Below are 26,851 nucleotides of genomic sequence, written 5' to 3'. Positions count from 1 at the left end.
TTCTTGACATTGCGTCCTCACTGGGACAGAGTCTGCTTCTCAGCTTAGTTTACTTATGAGCACTTCCACAGTTATTAACTGAGAACTTTCTTTGCCAAAGTTGTCATTTTCGCATTCGTATATCGTTTGGTAGGTACGAAGATACTCTAAGCCAGAAAAGTCAAGGAAATTTCGAAAAGATTCTGGACCGACCGGGATTCGAACCCAGACACCTATATGAAGGTGATCCACTCTACTATTTTCACAGCGAACAAAGTCAAGTACAAAACGCATCCTGATTCAATATCGAGTAATGATCTATTCAACAGATTAGTACTGGAGAGAATGAAGTACGCATTAGTCGATTTTGTATACAAAATGGTCTAGTGCACAATTCTACTCCATCACCCCGAATGCTATTTCCCCAAATGTCATCACTCCAAATTCCATAGCCCCGAACGACGTATTATCCTGAATTCCAATACTATAAAACTAATAATCCTTGGTCAAAACTTCCCTCTGGTTACGTTATATAGGTAAATGAGTTTATTTAGTTCGTTCCAATTCTGGCCTTTTCGGATATTACTGCCTAGAGAGGAAATATAGTTCAACAGTGTCATTTTCTTTAATAGGAATTTCTTATTTTCTCTCTGTTCGAAATAAATTAAAATAATCACATTTTTACACCGTGTCATTTGCTTCCCACCCTTTCGTCAGTTGTAATCCCTTGTGTTTGTTGATCGGGGTTCTCGCTTACAAGCTAGACAATAAATAATTTAAATACTAACAACAACAATAAATTAATCCTTAACAATGACTCCAAATCACATCCATCTAATCGCTAGATAAATTATTGCAATTTGTTCCCTAAAACGTAACTACCTACGAAATTTCGCTACAGCTCCAAACAACACTCGCTCGATCATTCATTCCCAACAGGCTCTCACTCCAATACCACCCACTCACATCGCAAAACGTGCACCTCAAATGTTCTTTTTGTCCCGCTTACATAATTGGAATGCATAGTCGTTTTCCATTCATCGCACGCGCGCATTACAAACTAATTAAACTGCGACAACTTGTGGGGGAGAACGAGGAGGAAAAGCGTCGGCTTCCCATCTTCATCATCATCGTCGTCGACGTCGTTGTCGTTGTCGTCGTCCTCGTCATCGTTGTAGTTGTCATCATTCCTATTTCACACCGGTGACACTTCGCAGCCAGGGTTTGTAGAACGTCGTCCTCATGTAGACTCCGGGCAGGTATGGGGCCGCACAGCGAATTCCATGGGATACCGTTCCGACCAGTTCGTAGCGACCGTCCGGACGTTGCAACACTAGTGGACCACCGCTGTCACCCTGTGGAGGTAGAAAAGAACAAACACAACCAAAGTTAATTAGATTCGAAACTTGAATGTGGCAAAATTAAAATTGAGACGAAAAGTAATTAAGGTGGTGACCGAACATTCAAGATTTCCTTCCTACACGCAATCACTTGCGGAGGCGTGGTCAACCTCAAGGACCTAGGAGTTTATGCTCTCTCGAAGAAAACTTCTGATGGTTTCAGTTTGATTTGATTTGATTTGAGTTTGATTTGATTTAAGGGTTAGAAATTTCAATTTTAGGAGCAAACATATCGGATAAAAACTTGTTGGTTATTTACAAATATCCCAATTGGAGGGTTTCGACAAGTGTCATGACAAGTATCGTTTGTACGTGCCCTTGAAGCTAATAGAATGATGATTAATTCTTCAGTGTGCATCGTGCTGTGCGTACACAAATGCTCTTTGCTTTTGGAAGTTTTAAACTACCTACAGCAATAGAACAGTGCTTCTCAGTCCTAAAAAACAGTACTTTACAGTGCTTAAAAACGGTCGTTTTCAGTGCAGTATTTTTGAGTACTATTTTTCCACTCTAGTTCCCTTTACGATCCTTAGGACCCGTGCCTTCGATTTTCCGTTTGACCCGTCAGCGAAAGCTTGCGGTGGTAATCCTTCTTAGACACCGTCTTGAAAAAAAAAAAACCTCTTTCGTTTTTTCACTAAACATGGTTACAACTACAAACAAAAGGAAGGGTGAATCTCTGAATTCACAACTTCCTTCCATAAAAGTGGGGTTTAAATCTGTCACTTAACGTGGCAAGAATGGAAGAAAGGACGTTTCTCTGGAATGCGAACTTTCTTCCAAGGGCGAAATGCATAATATTGATAATTGCATCGAAATGAGCAATCAGTTCGATGCTCTAAACCAGCGGTTTTCATATCGTGCTCCGCGGAGCACTTGGTGCTCCGCGACAGTTTTGAAAATTTGTATTAATGCTCAGAAATATCTCCACTTTTTGCTTTAAAATACGCTTTTAATTATACCAACCCAAGCCATACCTAAAATTTTCAAGACTAAAGAGCTAGAACCTATTCTTGACAATTTTGATTCGCTTCGGCAGGATTTTTGTTCAAAAGCTACTAATCCCATATTATGCATCATTTGAAAAATTCCATCCGATTCGGCCGAGCAAAAAACCCCCATGCCAAAGTAAATCATGGAAGTGCTCAAGCAGTTTTGCACCCTACAAGTTTAGAGAACAAAACAACCGACCGCGATGAAAATTTGATTGATTAGTAACTCGTGGGTTCGATCGATTGATTTTCATTTAATACCGCTGTTTTGTTCTCTGTGTAATTGAATTCAGAGGTGGTTTTAATTCATCAATACCTTATGATGCTTTCGATGTTACGATGTTTCTCGATCATTTTTTTTGAAAACGTTCAAAATGAGGGCTGATATTTTGTGAATTTCAACTTTAAAAAAATCTTTCCGGGAAAATTTTAAGTTTTAACTGCAAAGTTGTGTTTTCTGGAATTGGATGGATGAAAAACAACTCAGAAAAATGGAAGAATTCACCTAACAAGATATTTTAAAACTTTCAGGGTGTAGATGTTTTGTCGGGATATTTGTCCTCGTCAAAACAAACTCTGAGTTACATAAAACTTCAATAATAATCGATATTTTGATACCGTGATAAAAAAAACCCAGATTTTTCAAATATATGAATATTTCCGTGTAAGCTGAACTTGTAATGAATCCATTCAAAAACTTTGAATTAGCTTTTAAAAAGGAATATTTCGCTACAGAAACTCGCTCAGTTGTTCGAACATTTCCTTGCCAAATCGATTCTGTCGTTTTCAAGCCACTACTATTTGACGAAATATTAAATATAGTTTCGTTAAGATATCTAATTGTCACAGTTTGAGCCTAAAATAAAAATCATGTTCAATTAAATAGAATAACTCGTTTTAGATTTGACAACTTGATCAATTAGTCACCAAAAGCAAGTGACTAATCGATCTAGCTTGCAGCTTGAATATTTTTTGGTTCTCCAGATTTGTGTCCTTGAAATTTTCAAATTGGGCTTCGATTCAACTTCCCCTTAATGAAAAATTGACCAAAACTATACTGCATAGTTTTCGTAATTCCTACGGTTGATTTAAGCGAAAAGTCCAGATTTCAAACGAAGTGGTGATGAAGAACAGGTGCTCCGCGCAGCAATTTCATATCAAAAAGTGCTCCGCGAACCAAAAAGGCTGAAAACCCCTGCTCTAAACAAATTTCCCGAACACCAAATCGAAGCCCAGACTCTTTGATACAAGTGAGTAAGCAAAGAGTGCCGCCTATCGTGGTCAGTTGTTTCGAATTTGGGGAATTTAGGCAGGAGATCAATCCATTAGGTAATCAATGTATCCTTCCAAATCGCAAAGAAAGGAGACTGTAGCGTATTACCAGAAACTCTTAAAGATCGCGAACATCTTCTCAAACATCTTGAAAAGAAAAAGCACTTTTTTTTACTTATGGCGACAAAACTGAAAGGTCTCTGAAGTGGCTATAAGTCACCTGAAAAGATCAAAAATGGAATGAATGATTTACTTGGATTTTCACCAGTCCAAGTAATCATTATGAAAAAGATAACCCAATCTCTGTCCTGTGAAGGAAGGTACCAAAAAGTTTGTTTGCGAAAATTGCGGGGCAACCATAACTCTAACTTTTGGGATTGCCCCTCTCGTAGACGAGTCGTTGAGACTCGTGACAGGCAGATGAACAGTAAGGTTTTTCGTTCCCGGAAAAACGATGCTCATTTTTCGGTTAATGATCGCTTGCTTAAGAATCATACCCATATGGTAAAATTTAATCATGCTCATTCACAAACTAATTTTCTCCCGCCAGGTAGCCGATCTAATATTTAAATTTCGAATGGATTTACCCAAAACAAATTGTATGCCGATATTCCAGAAGGCAGTTTCAATTTTTCCCCTTCAAATTTTCTTCCAACGGATATCGCCACTATGGCTGAAGCAGTCCATGTGGGTGTAAAATTTACCAAGAAAATTGTTATTGGATAAAGTTTATCTAATTGATCCAAATATTTTCAATGCTCGTTCCTTGAATGGTAAAGAGGACGATCTGTTAAATTTCCTAACAGTCAATGATATATGTATAACAGATATTACTGAAACTTTTTTAAACCAGGATCCAAACGCAAAAGAGATTCAAACTTTTTTGTTTATCGAAATGATCGACTGGATGGACCATGTTGTGGAGTTGCTATCATCAGTGGCGCAGTTGCGTGGGAACTGGGTAGGACAGGTAGGACATGTACTACGCACAAAAAAGCACGGTAGGACAGTCGAAGAACTGCCCTAACCACGATTCAACAAAAACAAGATCAGCAGAAAGCTTGAGAAATAAATTAAACTATTTATCATCTGTTCAATATACATACAAACTCGATCAACGTACTTATTCTTGTGGAGAATCGAAAACACGATAAGAGTTTTTATGGTTTCTCATGCCTAGTGAAACGTGACATGGTTTGTGCATGACCCCCAAAAAATTCTGGCTCATATGACGATTCAGAATACCTATATTGAAAGGCTTGAGAAACTAACTGTGATAATTGTTACAAGAAACTTCTTTGATCGTTGGGAAAACTAATGGAGCAATCTTCTATGGTATTTTAAAATGAATCAATGGATGGTTTCTTTAAAAAATCAAGTACCAACCCCGTGTATGTTCTGGGACAAATTTCCGTGGGTATTCCTGGAAGTCATTCATGAGAAGTTTTTGGAAAATCCAGAGAGATTTATCAGAAGATTCTTGAAGAATCTCTGGAAGTAGCTATGTATTACTTTAAGACCAGTCGCATCGTGTTATATAAAGCGTGAGTGTGGTGGTGCTAGCGATTTCTGAAGCGATTACTCTTGATATAATCTATCAGAACATTGCAACAACCTCTTGACGATATTTAGTCAAGAAGTTCTTATCTGATTTAGAATTTCCATAGAACTATTTCCATTGCTGGAAGTAGTTCTTAGTTAATTCTTGAAACATGATTTCAAAAAATTCCCACTGATATTTTCTGGTCTTTATTTTAATGCAAGTCTCTAGAAATTCTCCACTTTAATGGAAGGTTTCTTAAGTCTCTGGTTTAACCAAAATGGTCTCTAAAATCTCCTCTTTTTCTCATTCTATTTGCAACCTTCAGAGACTATATCTGGTTCAACATGCTCTTCAAGAATTTCGTCTCAGATTCCACGAGGAAAATCTTCAGAACTTGACAGTGATTTTATTTAGAATACTTTCAGGGTCTCCTGGAGGGATCTCTCCTGGAATTCTTCAATAGATTTATTTGCCAATTCTGGGAGAATTTTTTGCAGCGATTTTTCAAAGCATGCTTAGAAGAATTCCTCCAGAATTTGCACCAGGACATCCATGAGAACTCCAAGGCTACTGCCTCCAGTAATTTCCTCAAATATTATTTCAATTTTTTTTTCTCAAAACTATCATACAACTACCTCTAGATATTTTTGTCAATAATCTTTCAATCGAGTTCTCCAGTTATATTAGTGTGGGAGATCTTCTAAAGATTTCAACAGAATTTCCCCTGAGAAAATACACAAAGGTATGTTTCAGAATTTTTTTTTGAAAAAATAGATTGAGAGGTTTTCGAGAAACCCTGCAAGAATTCCTCCGCCTGTTCATATAGATTTCTTCTATAATTCATCTACGTTTTCTCCCAGCGATCCAGAAATTCTTTTAAAGGTTCTTCGAAAAAGATCTATTTTTTCCTATGAATTTACATAGCATATCATCCAACTTTTATCCAGCATTCAATCCAAACATTATCCCTGCAGTTTTTCCAAACATTTCTTGAAATGTTTCTCAAATCATTCCCATCCAATCTCAAAAAGTTTATTTAAGCTTTTACACCAGTAAAGCTTTTACACCAGTAAATGTTTCCCAATTCAAAATTCTGTCAAATTTTTTCGAGAAGTTCCTTTAGAAAATCCTGCAAAATACTATCCCGAGATTCGATTAATTGTTTTTTAAGATTGTCTCAGCAAATTATCCATGAAATCTCCTAAAACTTTTTCGAAAGTCCAAGGATTCACTTTTCTGAAACAAATTCTTAGCGTTTTCCTGGAGACATTCCTAAAGAAAACCTGAACAAAAAACTTCCAAGCCTTACTTTCAAAAATCTCATATTGGAGGCATTTCTTTAAAAATCTTAGAAGGAATCTCTGTAGTGTTTTTTTTAAAGACAGTGACAAGTTGATGTATCCAATGGGCATTTCGTCCTTTGAAGGAAGCACCACACTAGACAACGGACTAGCATGCAACGCCCAGTGGCCCAGTCGGCATACATTCCTCATGAAAAGTTTTCCGGACTGAGGTGGGAATTGAACCCACACTTCTCAGCACGATGTGGCTTAATTCCTAGTGACACTAACCGCACGGCTACATAGCCCACAAAGAGTAATTGCTGGATGCACAGAAAAAAATATTTAAATTTCAATGTAGTGTAAACTGAAGTCTACTGTAAAAATAAATCAAATTCGTGCGTTGTTACAGCATCATGTAAATTCCAATAAACATACATTCAATTTTCAACTAAAAATTCTTGAATATTACATGATCGTGTAAATTTAAAGCGAATTCGATTGAAAATAATGATTTGGTCGTTGAAATTTAGGTTTATTTTGATGTTCTAAATATGTGCATGAAAATAAACGTAAATTTACAACATAATTTTAGCTGTGTGTATCTTTAGATAAATTTCTAGTTAAAATCTCATATCCTACAATACAATTTCGTAGGAAATCCTTAGATATTCCTGTAGGCATTTTAGGAGGTATTTGTGGAAAAAATATTATTTGAATTTAAGAAGATGTTTTGGCAAGGAATCTTGGATGATGTCCCAGGGAAATCTGTGGATGTATCGCTGGCAAAATCTTGGAGAAATTTCTTGGAAAAAATCTCAAAGAATTTCTAAGGAACTTTTTGGAAAAATAAAGGCTGAATTTTTATGGAATCCTAAGCAAAGTTTTTATTTGGGTAGTAAATAATTGGACAATGCCATGGGTACTTCGCGTACCTGCAGGTATGAAATAGACCCCAATTGTGGTCCGTAGTCTCTAGTCCAGTAACTCCTATCCCTACCTTTCCGTGGTGCCGTCTGGGGTACGAGTAACCGTAGGGAAGATCGGTGGGACCTTGGTCATATGCTGACAGGGGTAGGGGGCTCCTCTCTTCTGAGAGTATAGCTTATCAGAGCGTCTGTTCTCCATATTAAGAGCGGCTGATCATCCTCCTAGTGCCAACGTGGGACTCTAAACAGTGCTGTGCACGATGGTCCTCCGGCGAGACAGGGGGTTGGTGCAGGCCTTACAAGCCAGCCGTAAAAATCATGAGTACAGGAAGCATACAATGTAAATCCGCACCGGAACAATCGGCATAGACCCAGGCATCGAAAACGGACTAACGATTGGAAAATCGGATCATGGAACTGTAAGTCTCTCAATTTCTTGGGAAGTACCCGCATTCTTTCCGAATAATTGAGGGTGCGCATGTTCGACATCGTAGCGCTGCAGGAGGTTTGCTGGAAAGGGTCGACGGTACATACGTATGAGGAAGGTTATACCATCTACCAGAGCTGCGGCAACAGACATGAGCTGGGCACAGCTTTTATCATGATTGGCGAAATGCAGAGGCGCGTGATTGGGTGGTGGCCAATTGGCAACAGAATGTGCAAGTTGAGGATCAAAGGTCGTTTCTTCAATATCAGCATAATCAACGTACACAGCCCGTGCATCATCGACGTCAGAACCTATCGCGGCGCAACGAGAAGAATGCAGCACGGGCGATTATGCTGCAGCAAGAACAGAAGCGAAGACAGCAAACCCATCTATTCCGAGATAAAAAGTGCCGCCTTTGAGAGTTGGAGTGCGAAGAGATGGAGCAGCTGTATCGTTCTCATAAAAAGCGTAAGATACAAGAAACTCAATGCACCCCGCCAAGGCTTTGTGCCGCGAGCCGAAATGTGCCGAGATAAAAATGGAGGTATCTTGACGGACGAACGCGTGGTGATTGAAAGGCGGAAGCAGCACTACGATGAACACCTGAATGGCGCAGAGAAGGAAGACCAAGGATGCTATCAAACAGCTTAAGAGGGCCCGGACAGGTTGGCTACCGATTGATAGCCAGGATCTGGGATACTGAACAGCTACCGGAGGACTGGAAGGAGGGGATAATATACCCAATATACAAAAAGGGTGACAAGTTAGAATGTGAGAACTATCAAGCGATCACCATTCTTAACGTAACCTATAAAGTACTTTCCCAGATCATCTTCCGCCGTCTATCGCCACTCGCAAGCAGATTTGTGGGAAGTTATCGAGCCGGTTTTGTGGACGGGCGATCGACAACAAACCAAATCTTTATGCTGCCTCCAAAAGTGTCGCGAATATCAAATCCCTACCCGACCAGAAACACATAACAAGATTATAACACATTCCTATCAGCCGCAGTTAAAAATAACAGAAGTTGATATAATTTTGTTATCAAGATGGCTTTGTTCTCAACATGTTATATTTGTAGTAACACATTTATAACAACATTTGTTATATTTTTGACATCGTATTTATAAGCTTGTTGCAAATAACATCCGATGTCATAAACAGTAACATAGTTTGCAATAATTTTGTTATTTTGTAACATCCTTGCATCTCATTCTGTAATAATTTTGATATAATTGTGACAGGGTTTGTGATATTTTAGTTTAATTTGGTGCGAGTTTTGTTAGAATTTTTGTTATTTTAACTACTAACGGTACATGTTTTATAACAACTGGTGATATAAAAAAAATCATATCAAAGGAACACATTTTGTTATAATCTTGTTTCTTCCGTCTGGTCGGGATGTCATAAACAGTAACATAGTTTGCAATAATTTTGTTATTTTGTAACATCCTTGCAACACATTCTGTAATAATTTTGATATAATTATAACAGGGTTTGTTGTATTTTAGTTTAATTTGGAGCTAATTTTGTTAGAACTTTTGTTATTTCAACTACTAACGGTACATGTTTTATAACAACTGGTGATATAAAAAAATCATATCAGGGAAACACATTCTGTTATAATCTTGTTTCTTCCATCTGGTCGGGTACGCACCACCACCTATTCATCGATTTCAAAGCGGCTTATGATACCATCGACCGCGAAGAGCTATGGAAGATTATGGACGAGAATGGTTTTCTCGGGAAACTGACTAGACTGATCATGGCAACGATGGATAGTGTACAGTGCTGTGTGAAGATATCGGTTGCGTTATCGAACCCGTTTGAAACACGCAAAGGACTTCGACAAGGCGATGGTCTTTCCTGCCTCCTGTTCAATATTGCGCTAGAAGATGTAATGAAATGGGCGGGCTTCAACATACGGGGCGCGATCTGCATTAAGTCCAGCCAGTTCATCTGTTTCGCTGACGACGTGAACTTAGTCGGAAGAACATTCCAGGTTGTTGCTGAACAGTATTTCAGGCTGTAACGTGGAGTAGAACGAGTTGGATTGAATACGTCGAAGACAAAATATCTGCTGGGTGGATGAACCGAGCGCGATAAAGCTCGCATTGGCAGACGCGTGATGATCGACGGAGATGAGTTCGAGGTGGTGGACGAATTTGTCTACCTCAGATGGTTGCTGACGTCGGATAACAACTGCAGCAGAGAAATTCGAAAACGTATCATTGCCGGAAGTCGTGCTTACTATGGACTCCACAAGAACTTGCGGTCTGGTAAACTTAACATCCGTACTAAGTGTACCATGAACAAGATGCTGATAAGACCGGTAGTTCTCTACGGACATGATACGTGGACAATGCTGGAAGAGGACCTGCAAGCACTAGGAGTTGTTGAACGACGAGTACTTAGGTATCCAGAAAGTCGCCAAAGCTGGAAGGGAACAATGGGCGGGACACGTTGTAAGAATAGCGGACAACAATCCCGCAAAAATGGTGTTCACCTCGAATCCGGCCGGTACAAGACGAAGAGGAGCGCAACGAGCTAGGTGACTTGAACAAGTGGAGCAGGATCTTGGAAGTGTGGGGCGATCGAGAAACTGGAGGCTAGCAGCCATGGATCGAGTTAGTTGGCGTTACATTGTGGCGCAGGTCATGTCTTGAAGGACGCGGCGCCATCAAAAGTAAAGTGAGTAAGAGAGCAACATTTTTGGATAAATTCTATAGGAATATTCGTGGAGAAATTTCTTGCGAACTAATAGCTAAATTCACACCTTTAGACATTTTTGAAGAAATTTTTGAACATACCTGAAATAATTTCAGATGAAATTCATAGAGAAGATCATGAAAAAAAACACATACAGTAATGCTTATCGTAATGTCACAAGGAATTCTCGAAAAAGTCCTAGATCTTATAAAAATATCTGCTTGGATGGCATAGAGAATCAAACTCTTCCTATTTGGTATATTTTTGGCCTCTTTTTGATTTTTTTAGGTCTCTTTTTTAATTTTGTGTTGTCATTGGTGACTTGAATGCCAAACATCGGTCATGGAATAATTCTCAAAGTAATCCAACGGCAGAATTTTATTCGATGAATGCTCTTCAGGATATTTCTCAATTCAATACCTTGATAGCCCTACATGTTTTTCCTCTTCTAGAAATCCATCTACGATTGATTTGGTCTTAACTGACTCTAGTCATCTTTGTAGTCAATTAGTTACTCATGCTGATTTTGATTCTGATCATGTCCCTGTTACGTTTCAAATATCCCATGAAGCGATTCTCAATTCTATCAGCTTCACTTTCAATTATTTTCGAGCCGACTGGAATATATATGAACCATATATTGACTCTTATCTTGATGTTAACATTTTTTTTACAAACAAAACTTTATATTGACAATGCTCTTGAAACTTTAACAAATTCTATTTTTGAAGCCAGGAGCATTTCAATTCCAAAATGTGAAGTAAAATTTGAATCCGTGATTATAGACAATGATCTTAAACTCTTGATCCGTCTTAAAAATGTGAGGAGAAGGCACTCGCGATCCTGCTATGAAAATTATATGGCAGGATTTGCAGAAAGAAATCAAAAAACGTTTTTCACAATTAAGAAACAACCAGGGCTAAAAATCTCGTTAATAAAGATAGAAGAAGAAGAATTAAGAAACAAAAATTTTGAAAATAAAATTTATCAATTGAACCCTATTAAGCCCTAAGCCCTTTCGGAAATTATCTAAAATTTTGAAAAAATCACAGAAGCGAATACCGGCTCTGAAAGAGGAAAACAAACTATTACTAACCAATTGCGAAAAAGCTCAAAAACTTGCCATGAAATTTGAAAGCGCGCATAATGTTAATCTAAGACTTACCAGTCCAATTGAAAATCAAGTTATTAAGGACTTCGAAAATATTCTCAAACAAGAGAATGTTTTCAAAAATTCCTGGTAGACTGATTTGGAAGAAGTAAGAATTATTATTAAAAAATAAAAAATATGGAAGCTCCTGGCAATTATGGAACTTTCTACATCCTCATCAAGAAACTTCCAGAGAGTAGCTTATCAAAATTGGTTGATATATTTAACAAATGTTTGCAGTTGGGATATTTTCCTGACAAATGGAAAAATGCGAAGGTTCTACCAGTGTTAAAACCAGACAAAAATGCTGCAGAAGCCTTCCAGGTATCGTCCAATCAGGTTGCTTTCCTCTATCAGTAAACTTTATGGAAAGGTCATTTTTTTCAATGAAAATAGATTTTTTGCAAAATAACAGTTAGGATTCCGCCATGGACATTCGACCACTCACCACTGTAACAAATTTGATCAGTTCCAAAAAATCTGAAGGCTATTCTACTGGTCTTGCTCATCTAGACATAGAAAAAGCATTCGTCAGTGTTTGGCAATGAGGTTTGATTGTAAAATTAAAAAACTTTAATTTTCCAAGATACTTTGTAAGAAGAATTCTCAGTTATCTATCAAAACGTGCATCTCAGGTTAATAATCAGAACTCTTTGTCAGACTAGTAAAAGCTAGTGTTCCTCGATTTCTGGGACCAATGTTGCACAAATATTCAGATTTGACTTACCAAATGAGTCAGAACCCTGTTTATCTTTAATGGACAGTCCATCAGCTCAATTTTTGAATGTGCTTACATATGTTTGCAAAACAGTTCATAAATTGAAATAGGTTACAGCGCCTAAAATCTTCCATTCCAACAATCAAGTGTTGTCCTGTCCACGAACTCGTACGTTTTGTCCGGTGCAGTCAATTGACTACGCAATTTCCGATTTCTCGCCGCTAATGTCCGTTGTTCCTCTGAAAGCATGAATATTCAGTAAACAGCGAAGTAGGTCACTGAATTTACTTGTGTCGTTGTAATCGTAATGTGTAATCGCAATTGCTTTGATAGCATTAATTAAGCCTCAATGAGCATCCTCTTCTGGTGTTGACATACAGAAACCAATGACTCGTGTCCAAGTATTCCGAAGCAAAAACAATGTTGAAATGAAGCTTAATCAAATAAATTTACTCTACCTGAGGGCCTTCCTTAGCCGAGTGGTTAGAGTCCGCGGCTATAAAGCACAGCCAATCTTTTCGTAATGAAATTTTCTTGACTTCCCAAGGCATAGAGTATCATCGTACGTAGAACACTAAGTTGAGAAGCAGGGTTTGTCCCAATGAGGACGTTATGCCAAGAAGAAGAATACTCCACCTTAACCCGCAGTAATCTCAACGATCCTCTGCGTTCGATTGAATATGACTAATTAAATTTTCCTCTTGGACGACTGGTAAATTGAAACAACATTCTCTCCGTTGCTTGGGATCGTCTCGCACTAATGATGCACCTCAATCATTTGTTTTCCCTCCCTTCCCTAGGGCTTTCGGGTCCCAGCTGATGCCAACTTATTCAATTACGTCGATAATATTGCTATGAAGCTGGAGCGCATCTCCACTGCGAAAATCGATACTCTTAATGGGGAATACTGGGCTCTGCACTATGCGCAAATCGTAATTTCGCGACAAAATTCTAAACATATTCATAATGAACAAAAATTTATCAGAAAGTAATATATACTTAAATATAAATGGAACATTCTTGTAACGTTTCACGGAGGTTGTCATATTTCGGAAGATTTCCAACGAATACTAATGTGTCCACGGGTATTCAATTATCAAATGAATTTTAATTTCAATAAAAACTGAAAACATGAAGGTATGCAGCTTCATACCACACAAAAATAAAAGTTACAGATAAAATGTGTGCATCTGATTTGATCCACTTTTTTTTCAGAATTATAATTTGAATTTGGGCAAGATTTTGCCTATCTCAACCATTTTGCCTATCTTCTGTACTTGTTTTAAAATAAAGTTGTTACATTAAAGCAAAAATTTTAAACTTTTGACACAAAATTTTGATGTTTGGCCCATAGTATCCCGGTGACCTGGACTTCACCGCCAGGCAAACGTTCAAGGGAGCAACTTACCTCACATGAATCTCGCTTGCCGTTCGCGTAGCCAGCACAAACGAACGACGGCAGGATCTTCTTGTTGTGTCCGGCCATGTGGAACATCTCCTGGCAGACACTGTTCTCTATCACTGGGACCTGTTGGGTAGGGCAAAAATGGCATTGGTGAAGTTAACCGTTATGGGGATTATGTTTCCAGCACCAGCTGACTGGATCGTTTGAAGAATTCGTTTCCTACCTGCACTTCCTGTAGCACCGAAGGCACTCCGCCACCGTACGTTAAACGTCCCCATCCGGTTACTGTCGCCATTCGGCCGGTAAAGTCAGCTTCGTCTGATGGCATGCAAATTGGCACTGTAAAAAATGAAAAATGTAAATTTCATGATAAATAAACCGAAGTGCAATTATGTTTATACGGTTGCTGGATAAGGGTATGCGATATTCATTTTTTTTTTCGCGATAGATGGATTTAAGTGAAACATGTCGGGATCCAAACATGGCTGCCATAATGACCGACTTGTGTCCCTACTCACGATTTCAAAGGCACTAATCTATAGAAATAATGAACTAATGAAGTTTATTTCAAATTATGCTCAAGTCTCCAGCGCTTCAGGTATAAATCCATTCTATCATTTTACATGGGTAAATGATCAAGATAATGCCTGCAAAGAATCTAGTCGCATCGGTAATGTTTTAAAAACTTCAATCACAGAGCTATATTGAACTCGATGACTGTGTAATAAAATGTAAAGGTATGCTTACAATTTATTTCTAATAAGTAGAAAGCATCAGATGTAAACCATGTCCACAGCGTAAATCAGAGTCTTATTTGATAAAGAATACAAATACAGCCATTCCATGAAAAACCGATCTAGTGGGTCACCAAATTCCGTGAAAATTTGCTTTTTTGTTTCTTATCCGAAATAAGGATACACTGTGCTTGGATTTTTTGATTAGGGTGACCATTTCCGAAATAGGATGACCAGAAAAATCGAGATTATGCAAAATTTTTATTTATTATAAAATCATAACTTTTGAACCGCTTGACGATTTTCAATTTTCTTGGATGAAATGGAAGCTTTTCAAGAAAAATATAAGAATCCACAACAATTGTTTTCTTACATAAAAAAAAAAACAAAAATTTCCGTTTTTTCGTGTTGTGAAGGCCTTGGGCTACTGCTGTTCTAATTTTTTCTTGAAAGTTCAGAAAATTTTACGTTCACTGTCTAATTTTCAGCGATGTATGTTTTTAGTTTTTGAGATACAATACCCGCCATAAGTATGGAATCGCATCACCTAGTATTGCAACAACCCAGTTCAATATTGCAGCACCCCCCAAAAAGTTTAGCATCACCTAAAATCAATAATATTTATGATGTAATATCTCGGAATCCTTACTATCTAAAAAGTTGCGATCTTCGGCAAAGTTGTTCAGCAGCCTTATGGCGTTTATTTGCGAAATTTTTAATGCGTAATTTTGCCGCTACGTGGCGCTAATTTTCATGTAATTTGGTCAAATTCATTATATTCTAGCTCATGACCCTGACCACCTAGAAACTTCGTGTCTTCAGCAAACTTGTTTAGAAACTTGAAAGCAATTTGAGAATGCACTGTTTAGTTAGCAACTTTGCCACTACGTGTCGCTAGCGTGCGTTTTACTTGGTAATGTTCTAGCAGGCTCCAGCTCATGATCCCGACTAGTTAGAAAGTTCGTGTCTTCAGCAAAGTTGTTAAGAACCTTGAAACCAATTTGAGGCAGTACTGTTTAGTTAACAATTTTTCCGCTACCTGGCGATAGTGAGGATGTAATTTGGTCATATTATAACAATTTCTAGCTCTTGATTCCGACCACTTAGAAAGTTCGTGTCTTCGGCAAAGTAGTTCAGAAGATGGAAAGCAATTTGAGGCAGCCCTATTAAGTTTGCAATTTTGTCGCTACAAGGCGCTAGTATGCATGTTGTTTGGCCATATTCTAGCAGGATCTAGCTCATGATCCTGACCACCTAGAAAGTTCTTGTCTGCAGCAAAGTTATTCAGAAGCTTGAATGCAATTTGAGGCAGCCCTGTTTTGTTCGCAATTTCGCCGCAACGTGGCGCTAGTGTGCAAGTGATTAAGTCATGTTCACGGGCCTACCAATCGCAAGGTGCCTGGTTCGATTCCAGGTTGCTGCGTAAACATTTTTTGTTTTCAAATTTTGGTTTCATAAGGCAAATTTATTAATGTCAACCCGATTCCTTGTAGCAAATTTTCATAAGGGGTTCTTATGTATTTCAATACTCCACTTGCCTGAGTGTAGGTGATGCGATTCCATACTTATGATGGGTATATTATATTTTTTTTGAAAATAGAATATCAGTCATTTTTTATCCAAACACTGTAGGTCTCAGCGCAATAGATTAAAATATTCTATTTTCAAACAAAAAATATATCTCAAAAACTAAAAAGCATACATAGCTGAAAATTTGACAGTAAACGTAAAACTTTCAAGAAAAAATGAGAACAGCAATAGCCCCTTCTGTCCTGAAGCCTTCAAAACACGAAAAAAACGGATTTTCTTTTTTAAATACCTAAAGGTCGTAGACACAGAAGTCAATTTGGACAAATTGAGATGTAAGATTGTGAAAAATAATAGAACCGTTCTGGTGGGCTTCGATCCCACGACTCCCAATACGCTAGACTTGGCGCGTTAACAAACTACGCCACAGAACGGGTAACGATTCTGCAGCGCAATCGGCCAACCTGAAACTAAGTCCGTCACGACCAACCCATTTTCTCCTTCACAACCCTACACCTCCTTCGGCTCTCTGAGATGCCCAGTTCGACTCTCCTAAGCGTGCCTACGAACAACAGTGAGAGATTTTATTTTTAGCGTCGCACTGTTGCCTTGTTTGTGCCACACTACTCATAAGCCAACGGATTTTTTTTTATTTATTTTTGTAAGAAAACAATTTTTGTGAAAATTTATATTTTTTCTGAAAAGTCAAAATCATTTCAGTCAAAGCTTTCATTTCGTCTAAAAAAAATTAAAATCGATCAAACGGTTCAAAAGCTATGATTTTTTTAAATAAAAAATTTTCAAAATCGGTTTTTTTGGTCACTCTATTTCGGAAATGGTCACCCCAATCAAAAAATTCAAAAATACGTGTATCCTTATTTCGGATAAAAAATAAAGTAGCAAATTTTCACGGAATTCGGTGACTCACTAGATCGATTTTCCATGGAATGGCTGAATAATGAATAATGTTATTGTTCAGTTTTTATTTCCATATAAAAAACTACCATTAACCATGATATGACGATTTTTGCTTATGCTTACAATTTTAACGAGAGGAAGCAAAATTGGGATGTTCAAGTTTAGCCTTTATGAACACCGTGGTATTCTGAGAATATTAGACACGAATCATCATTGACGGGTTCGTTTCAATTATCGCATACCCTTATTGCGGAGCAAAAATGAAAAATGACACCGAACACCAGCTTGGGTGAATAAATACGCTTAGACGCCCCAAGCCGACCCTGATTATGGAGATAGTGACCAGTTTCATTCCATAATCGCGACTGGAAAACTAAAATATTACAAACTTAATCCACCATGGCACATTGTCTCGATATAATTTATTACACGCCAGGATTCCGGTCCGGAGAGCGAGCGTGATGACGGAAAGAAACCACGGAAAAGTTTTCCCTTGGTTTGCGGAGCACGTAAAGCGAGCACATCAAGGCTACCCGGGTTTTAATTTTCCGGGAGCGGAGAACAGAAAGCTTCCACTTGTAGACAATGGACGGAAGATTTATCGACCTTTGCCGTTTTGAAAACTCGAACCTAGCGCAAAGCCGGACGAGGGATGTTCTTCCTATGCATAATGGTAGGTATTTGCGGTCTGCGTCTGGCAGTGAGGTTTTGCCGAGGTGAGCTGAATTTATTATCGAAAGCGTTATCAGATTGGTGTTTTTATTGTTTTTTTACATTTCTGAGGAAAAAGCTGCCCGACGGAACATTGAGATTCAGTATCTAGAGGGAAACGCAAACATCGTTGATTGTATCGCTTAAGGTTCATGATAATGGTGTGGTGTCTTTAGTGTCATCTTGTACGTGTTATATAATTGGAGTTTACGATCTGGAAACAGGGCAAAAGAAAACATTGTGAACATTTAAAACTCTATTAAGATTACTAGATACTGGATAAGATTACTGATACTGAAGAACTAATATTTAATTGAAAAATATACAAAATATCTTGTCATTCATGATTTTTTTTGTAGTTTAAGTTGAGAATTCGTGGATAAATATTTCAAGCACGACACTCCATGTCATAGGAATTCTAATTCAAACTCATTATACAAATTAACGATAATTCTGACGTTTTAACAAACGCTTCCGAGCAATTTACTATGTTATCCTCATTTTTTGGAGCGTAAGTAATCAACGTAGGTGGCGATTTCAGGAACCGAAATTTAAATGTGTCAAATACTGCCGCAAGTGGGTTAGTATTCGCCACCCCCCATTGTTTAGCACAAGAAAAAAGTTTTTGATTAGTTTTAATATTTTTCCTGCTGAGCATGGCTTGAAAGCTTTTTTTAAGTATTGACAAAAATCAAAGGCCTTTTGATTTATGTTGGCATTGGAAATAAATAAATATAACTCACAATGTCCCCAAAAACCTCCCATTTTTACCCGACTTGACCTCCCGTCCCGTAAAACCGTGGCAGGCCTTAGAGTACGTTCCAAATCCGTCGCCTGGTTGTTCCAACTGACTATGGTACCCCGTAAAGGACTATGTCAACCCTAGAATGGCCTCCCTGCTAGCCTAAATAACCATGGGATCACAAAGGTGACTATTCCAGCGGAGTTGGATAGCGTCTCTAAGGGGGACCCATAAGAGATGATCAACCAAAACAAACAACTAGCCGAATGTGAAGGAGAGACTTTTGGACCTATCAGTAACCGGCTAAGGTTCCCGCCAAGGAAAGAGGCGCCCAACATCAACTTAAGTGAGAATAGTGTGGGCAAAAGCCTAGACACTGTGACGACGGCAGGCACTGGCCGCTTCAGTGCAACATGTGAGGTGACCGATGGCCTGGGACTAATCGAGGTCATGGATCGCAATAGGGATTACCGACAATCAGTGCTAACTGCAAAGCAAAGGGGGTACCTTCCGAGAATGAATACGTGGCGAAAAGGCGTTTGGTTGCTAAGAGAAAAGTGACCTACGCGGCCGTCCTCTAGAGTGGAAAAGCTGACACGAGCCAAGCTCCGCGATCAAGAGGACATGACAACGGTGGAGAGGCCAACACAAAGCATAAGGCCAAGAAAGCTAAGAAAAAGGAGCCACGGGATAACCCGAACCAGGCAGTGCATCCACAAAAACCACGGGTGCAAGGCAACAGCAATCCGTGGATACGAGTCGGAAATAAGAAAAAAAAACACGAAACTTAAAACGGAGTCCAAGAAGAGTGCTTAACCAAAAACAGCGGAACGTAGGAATTTAGGCGGGGCGCTCGATATCAAAATGGAGGACGCGAAATACGCCGAGGTTCTGAAGGCGATGCGAAGCACGGAGAAGTTATCGCCATTGTGCGCAGATGAGGGGAGCATAAGGCGGACTAGGATTGGTGAAATGATCCTAGTCTTAAAGAAGCACGCCAAGGAAAAGGGTGCAGTCTATGAGCAACTGGCACAAGAAGTACTTGGCGACGAGGTTGATGTGACATCGACGTAGCCAGTAAGGCCATCCACCTTAAAAAGGGCCGCAGGGCTGGCGGCGATTAGGCTCCCGTTCGCAGAGGCCCTCAAAGCGAAGAACTTGGGTATACTCAAGGTAGGCTGGTTGGTTTGCCAGCTGTGCATACAACAGCCTCCCGAGGTTTGCTTCAAGTGTTTCGGGAAGGGCCATAAGTCGTGGATTTGCAATGGTCCCAACAGAAGTAAGATGTGCAGAAAATGCGGCACCGAAGGCCGTAGGGCAAGCGATTGTAAGCAGGTCGCTAAGTGCCTAATATGTGCACAAGCGGAGTATCAAAGCAGCCAAAACAGAAGTAACATAGTTGAATTTAAACCACTGTGATGCAGCCCAGCAACTGCTTTGGCAGTCAGTCTCGGAAACCAAGACTGACGTGGTGTTACTATCGGACCCATACCGTATACCAGCCAACAACAGGAACTGGGTGGCGGATAGCTCTCAACAGCTAGCAGCTATAGGGACGACAGGACAATACCCAATTTAAGAAGTAGACTATAGGCTTTAGCAAAAATCAACGGCGTGTTCTATTGCAGTTGTTACGTGCCCCCAAGGTAGAGAACGCAAGGGCAGTGGAATGTGCTAGCCGCTGCACCAACCAAAGAGGCCAGCTATTGTTGGAATCCCTGGACGCATTAAATATAGAGCTGGTAAATGTGGGTACAGTGAGTACCTTTCGCAGAAATGGTGCAAAATCGATTATCGATGTGACGTTTTGTAGTCCTAACCTTTTAGGTACCATGAACTGGTGCGTTGATGACGGTTATACTCATAGCGATCATCAATCGATTCGCTATAGTATAATACCAGGCGGGCGGAAGAGCGCGATGTTATTCGACCCAAGCCCGAGGTTGGAAAATAGCTCACTTCGACGGCGAAGTATTTACTGAAGTTCCGAGGCGCGAACGGAAAGCTCTGGACCTAAACGGTGAAGAGCTAGTTGTTGTGATATCACGAGCGTGTGATGCTTCCATGCCGAGAAAAGCCCCTCCTAGGGAGAACAGGCCGCCGGTGTACTGGTGGTACGAATAAATAGGGCGATATTCAAAACTGAAAAGGCAATAGATGGCTCTTTTTCAGTGGTAGTAAAAACGAAATCCTGAAGCAAAGAAAGCTCTACGGAAGATGAACTAAACACAAAAAGTTATGTATTCACTTTACACTTGATTTCTAATCACTACTTTTTTGATCCAGTTTTCAAATTGCAAGTAATTTACGTTTTTCATTATTTTCCATACGTTTTGACAGCTCTCCGACTACCATTCTTCCATGCGCTTGTGTTGAAAGTTTGAGATATTTGAGAATCCAGCGTAGCGTGATCAGTGGGAGGAATACAAACAACAGTGGCGAAACTGAAGAAACTGAATGTTCGAAAAGTTGTTGCCTGTACTTTTTGCCACTGGGCGCGATTAAGAACGAAATAAACAGTCATTACCCTATTGCAAATCTTCAAGCAAACTGCATTCGGGCTAGACGAAGAATGCAACACGTACGCACAGAAGCACAAAGAGAAGAACGCGGTGCTGCACTCCTCAAAGTTGGCTCTCAAAAAGGAAATCAAGAGTCAAAAACGGGCATGCTTCGATAGTCTATGCGAGAGTGCCAATAGGGATGGTACACAAATTATGTCACGCCAAATTACAACTTTTTTGACCACCTCCCCCCCCCCCCTTTGTCACACTTTTTATGAGTACTCCGAAAATGTTGTAAGGTTTGTCACGCTTGGCTCGACCCCCTCCCCCCCTTGGAGCGTGACGTAATTTGTGCATGATCCCAATAGGGTAACTACTGTTTATTTTCTTCTCAAACGCTAACAGTTGGCGCCAGCGGCAAAAATTACAGACAACAACCTTTCGAACATTCAGTTTCTCTTACCGGCCGCCGAGCGACGACACTGATGTTTGTATTCCTCTCACTGATCGCACTACGCTGGATTCTCAAATTTCTCAAACTTTCAACACAAGCGCATGGAAGAATGGTAGTCGGAGAACTGTCAAAACGTATGGAAAATAATGAAAATCGTAAATTGCTTGCAGTTAGGAAACTGGATCAAAAAAGTAGTGATTAGAAATCGTGTGTAAAGTGAATACATAACTTTTTGTGTTTAGTTCATCTTCCGTGGTGCTTTCTTTGCTTCAGGATTTCGTTTTTTCTACCACTGAAAAAGAGCCATCTATTGGCTTTTCACTTTTGAATATCGCCCAATTCGAGTCCATGGGGTGACGCCAACAGAGTGGTAATGGCTAAGACCAAAGGTGCCAAAGCGCCCCAAGAGAAGTCGCCAGCACCGTATGCGGCAGATGAAGGAGAAGAAGTGGCGAGAGTGACGAACGAAGAGCTGGCAGAAGTCGTGAAATCATTGGCGTCAAACAAGGCACCGGGAACCGATGGTATCCCGAATGTTGTATTAAAAGCGGCAGTGAATGCGGATCTGGACATGTTCAGAACCACGATGCAACGCCGAATTGATTAAGGAATCTTCCCGGGTTTTTGGAAGCGACAGAAATTAGTGCTACTACCAAAAGCGGGGAAAACCACCAGGTGACCCGTCAGCGTATAGACCTATCTGTCTACTAGATACGACGGGCAAGTTATTGGAGAGCTTGATCCTCAACAGGCTAGTACCGTATACGGAGAGTTTGGACGCCCTGTCCAACAACCAGTTTGGATTCAGGAAAGGTAAATGTATTCTGGATGCTACCAAGTCGGTCGTTCAGACAGCTGAGGTGGCAATCGAGCATGAAAGAAGCGGCATCCGTTACGGCGCGGTTGTCACTCTGGATGTGAAGAATGCGTTCAACAGCGCAAGCTGGGAAGTAGTAGCACACGCACTTCACCGCCTCAAGGTACCGGTGCAGTTGTGTAAGCTTCTAGAAAGCTATTTTGATGGTAGAATTCTACTGTATGATACAGAGGAGGGGCAGAAAAGCATTCGAATTAAATCCTGGGCCCGCTGTTATGGAATGCGATGTACGATGACGTACTGAGGCTGCCCCTTCCGACGGGTGTTAAGATTGTTGGCTTCACCGACGATATCACCCTAGTGGTCTATGGTGAATCGATGGAGGAAGTAGAGTTGACAGCAGCGCACTCTATTTCCATAGTTGAGGAATGGATGAAGTTTAGAAAACTAGGACTGGCCTATCACAAGGGCTTTAGGACATTTCGTCGAATGACATTTGGTCGAATGACGTTTGGTCGAATGACATTTGGTCGAAAGTACATTTGGTCGAAAGGACATTTGGTCGAATGGACATTTGGTCGAATTGCTATGGAACTTTTTTTATGCTGGAATGACGTAATTGAACGGAAATTTTGTTGAAAGCTTATTTTTAAATGGTTTATTATCACTCGGTGAAATTAATTATTGTTTTCTAAGTTTTGCAAAGTTGGTGAGATAATGTATTATTTTAAGTAATCTGAATCATTACCTGTTGTTGAATAAAAAATGGGACATTGTATGTAGTCTTATTCTCAAATTCCATACATCTTATGATTACATGAAATTTTCGGAAATAGTTGTTTTATACATTGACTGAAATATTTAGCTCTAGTGAATTTATTATTCTTTAAAAATATCATCATTCTTTGAAAAAATACTCAAGTTTTTATTTTATTACTCAATGCTGTGAACATGATGCTTGCATTATTTATTATTCTTTTGAAATGTCATCGTTCTTTGTAATGAACTGCTGATCTTCATCTGATGGAACAATTCGGAGAGAGTGCTTGGGATCTTTCTTTGAATTCCGGGTCTTGCAGCTTACGAAAGTGGATAAGATTTTTGAATGCGGAAATCATAATTAAGACGGCACAAAAAATTGCTTTAAATTGTGAAAATTGTGCTGATTCTATGTATCGGGTAAAAGAAGACGAGCTGACTGAGGAGACAAAAAATGGCTTGCTTCCATTTAAGATCAACTTATCTCGAATTGCAGAACATACCTGAACGAAAAAGGGAAGATTCAAATATGACGTCCATCGTTTTTCGTCCCCCCCCACTCCCCCAAATGATGGACGTCATTTTTGGATGACCCCAGCAGCATGAAACATTAAAAACGCAAGAGGTTGATCAATATGTTGAAAGAGCGTCCATCAAACTGAATAACAAAATTTTGCTAATCGTACAGAGATTGTTAGTAAAATGTCTGATACTTTTTCAATTATTCAATCTCTCTTGTATTAGCGACAAAATACTACTGTCTACTATAGTCAGACTAAACGTCAAACTCTATTTCCATACGATTAAGATTCGAGCACTATCCTTTCCACGAAATGTTGGTTAGACCAAGTATCATATGCTTTCTGTTGCAACTAAACCTTTTCGACCAAATGTCCATTCGACGAAATGTCCATTCGACCAAATGTACTTTCGACCAAACGTCATTCGACTAAATGTAATTCGACCAAATGTCTTTCGACCAAATGTCATAGATTCCATCACAAGACTGAGGTGGTGGTGGTCAACAATCGCAAGTCCGAGCAACGAGCGCTTATCTCGGTAGGTGATTACACCATAGAGTCCAAACCTTCCCTTAGGGATCTTGGGGTAATGATCGATGACAAGCTCAGCTTCGCTAGCCACGTTGAATATGCCTGTAAAAGGGCATCTACGGCCATAGTGGCGCTTTCGAGGATGATGTCTAGTAGCTCTGCTGTGATTAGCAGCAAACCCGAGCAAAGTTCAAAAGCAAAATGATAAGAAATCTTGTTACCTGGTTATCATCATTTGATAACTGATATTGTTATCACCTTGGCTGAATTAACAGCCAACATAACAAATATGAGAACTTAAATTTGTTTGTCGAATAACACAGTAATAGTAATTTTTTTTCACTGAGTTCAAGTTGATAAGTAAATTTGAATTATCATGTTTTTTTTCAATTTTTGGTCATAAAGCTCAGAAAAATTTTAGGAGATGAGTGTTTTGGATTAAACTTAAGCTTTGAATTTGAATTTTACAAAATATTGTATGAAGAAACGTCAACTTTGTTTATTAACACATGCTTTATAAAAATCGTATGAGAAAGATGTGGCATAACATTTTTTATTGTCAACCTGTTATCAAAAATGTCTGTCACGGGTACAATGATAACAAATTTTGTTATCATTCGATTATCAATGATAACATAATATCAAAATGATAACAGCGATAATAAAAGTTGTTCATTTTGATACCATCCAGTTACCCGACTTTGCTCGGGAACGCAAGCTACTGGCAAGCGTGGCGCTATCCATACTAAGGTATGGAGGACCAATCTGGTAGAAAGCGCTTAGAACGAGCATAAACCTAAAGCGGTTGGAAAGCACGTACAGGATAATGTTCTTAAAAGTAGCAAGTGCATACCGGATGGTATCTATCTATAGCCGGGATGACGCCCATCGGGCTCATCATCAAGGAAGATGTTCAATGCTTCAACCAAAGAGGTACCAGAGGAGTCCACGACACGTGTAAAGAGAAAACGCTCAGAAGTTGGCAGCAGGAATGGAATAAATCCACTAAGGGTAGATGGACCCATCGGCTAATACCAAATGTGTCAGATTGGTATGGAAGAAACCATGGGGAAGTGAACTTCCATCTGACGCAGTTTCTTTCAGGACATGATTGCTATAGACAGTACCTGCATAGATTCGAGCACTCAGAATCTCCTGCGTGCCCCAATTGTGCTGGTGTGGAGGAAGCATAGGAGCACGTCGTGTTCGATTGCCCCCGTTTCATTGTTGTGAGAGGTCGCATGCATGTACATGCGGAGGGGTTACGTCCCCCGAAAATATTATAGAGAGAATGTGTGCGGATGCCGAGTACTGGAATGCAGTAACTACGGCTGTCACTAACATTATGTACAGGAATTGCAGTGCCTATGGCACGCCGACCAAGAGTTGGCTGCAGAGGATTAGCCCTGCCGAGGCTAATCCCTTGTAACATTGTTCAAGTCGGCAAGGAGAAGCAGTTTACCTAGGCTTCTTCTGCTACATGGGTTGTGCTATACGCACTGGCCCCTCCCCGAAGAAATAACGTAAGTTGGTTCCGGAGAGATTAGAGTCTGAGACCAAGGGTAATGTTGATGCACTGTACACTACTTAAGCAGTTCAAAAAGAATTGCTCAAGTACAGTGCAAGGGATGGTTTTAGCGGTTCGTCGTTGGTGCGTCATCCCCGCATTCCCGGAGTTACCTTCTCAGGGGATCTGTTTGCAGATTTCCCCCTTGTAAAAACAAAAAATAAAAACACCCTTCAAAAGTTAAGTGTTTTGTAGGCTCGATTACGTGGAGTAATCATGAAAAAATTATTTTGTTCCTATGCTTTATGATGAGTTATGATTCACTGAGGCCTTAAGTGTCCGTAATATGAATCAAAACGGTACACGTTTGTCGACCTCATCTGTAGGGCCGTCTTCAGTGTCGTGAATCAAACTCGACTAAAGCCGTTTAAAGTTTGGCCATGTTATGAATAGAAAAATTAAATTAAATTAATTTAATTAAAAAATCGACTGGCAATACTCACCAATATGAACATCGTAGTGAATGGGACTTTCCAGCTCCAGGATGGCGAGATCGTTCTCGAAGGTGGCCGCATCGTACTGTCGGTGCACAATGACTCGCTTGACGTTCTTGGTAACTGATCGCTTCGTTTCCAGGTCGCTCGAGATGTCAAACTCTCCGAACACGGCAACGAGCGAGGCCAAGAAGCTGCAAATTAGAAATCATTTTCAATTGAATTACTTTGGGTCTCGGAAAATGGATGCTACTTACCCAGGTTGACAATGTGCAGCCGTGACGACGTATTCGTTCGTGATCAAAACTCCGCCGCATTTGTTCTTGGTGAACAGTCCGAGCCAGGTCGATTCTCGTACCAGCACCTGCCAGGGCCATTCTCCGAACTTGGCTGCCTTTCCTCCAACGACACGGGCACTCTTCATCAGTGGTCGCTGACCGCAAACTTTGTTGAGTAAGATAAAATTCGAAAAATGATAGAGAATAGAGAAGTATTAGTCAAAATCTGTTCCGGGGGTACGTTCCCCACAACCGATAACCGGAAATCGAGTTCATTACGTATTTTTCTTGGCGCTTGGTCATCAACCGTCTCGTTGTTGGTCTCCTCGCCGACGTCCTCCTCTTCCTCTTCCTCCTCCACGACGTTCTCCTCCTCGTCAATGATTTCGTCCTCCGGGGCTGGGGTGGTTGTAGTGGTGCTGGTCGTCGTCGTCGGTCGCTTCGTGGTACGCTTCGTCGCCTATAAGAGCGATGGTCGTTTCTTGAACTGATAAAAGAGAGGAACACATTTTGCGCGGCTTGTCAGGAGCCCTACACCGCCGGCACCCGT

At 39.9% G+C, this 26,851-nt stretch overlaps 1 protein-coding gene across 2 annotated transcripts in view; it reads right to left on the bottom strand.

Annotated features, from left to right (window-relative positions):
* Positions 1 to 584: 584 nt before the first annotated feature.
* LOC5573081 (mucin-5AC) overlaps positions 585 to 26,851 on the bottom strand; it is a 291,235-nt gene continuing 264,968 nt past the window's right edge. Inside the window, exons 3-8 of one of the 2 annotated variants that reach the window (XM_021846429.1) lie at positions 26,581 to 26,761; positions 26,281 to 26,467; positions 26,033 to 26,217; positions 14,028 to 14,143; positions 13,808 to 13,927; positions 585 to 1,334 (exon numbers count right to left, since the gene is read on the bottom strand). In XM_021846429.1, the coding sequence (XP_021702121.1) occupies positions 1,170 to 1,334; positions 13,808 to 13,927; positions 14,028 to 14,143; positions 26,033 to 26,217; positions 26,281 to 26,467; positions 26,581 to 26,761 (954 nt within the window). In that variant the 3' untranslated portion in view covers positions 585 to 1,169. The remainder of the gene's footprint in view (positions 1,335 to 13,807; positions 13,928 to 14,027; positions 14,144 to 26,032; positions 26,218 to 26,280; positions 26,468 to 26,580; positions 26,762 to 26,851) is intronic. The other variant, XM_021846430.1, reaches the window with a different exon arrangement.

The sequence above is a fragment of the Aedes aegypti genome, chromosome 2 (genome assembly GCF_002204515.2).
Source record: "Aedes aegypti strain LVP_AGWG chromosome 2, AaegL5.0 Primary Assembly, whole genome shotgun sequence".
NCBI lineage: Eukaryota > Metazoa > Arthropoda > Insecta > Diptera > Culicidae > Aedes > Aedes aegypti.
Note: the sequence above shows the minus strand (reverse complement) of the source record. Positions and strands in the feature narration are given on the sequence as shown.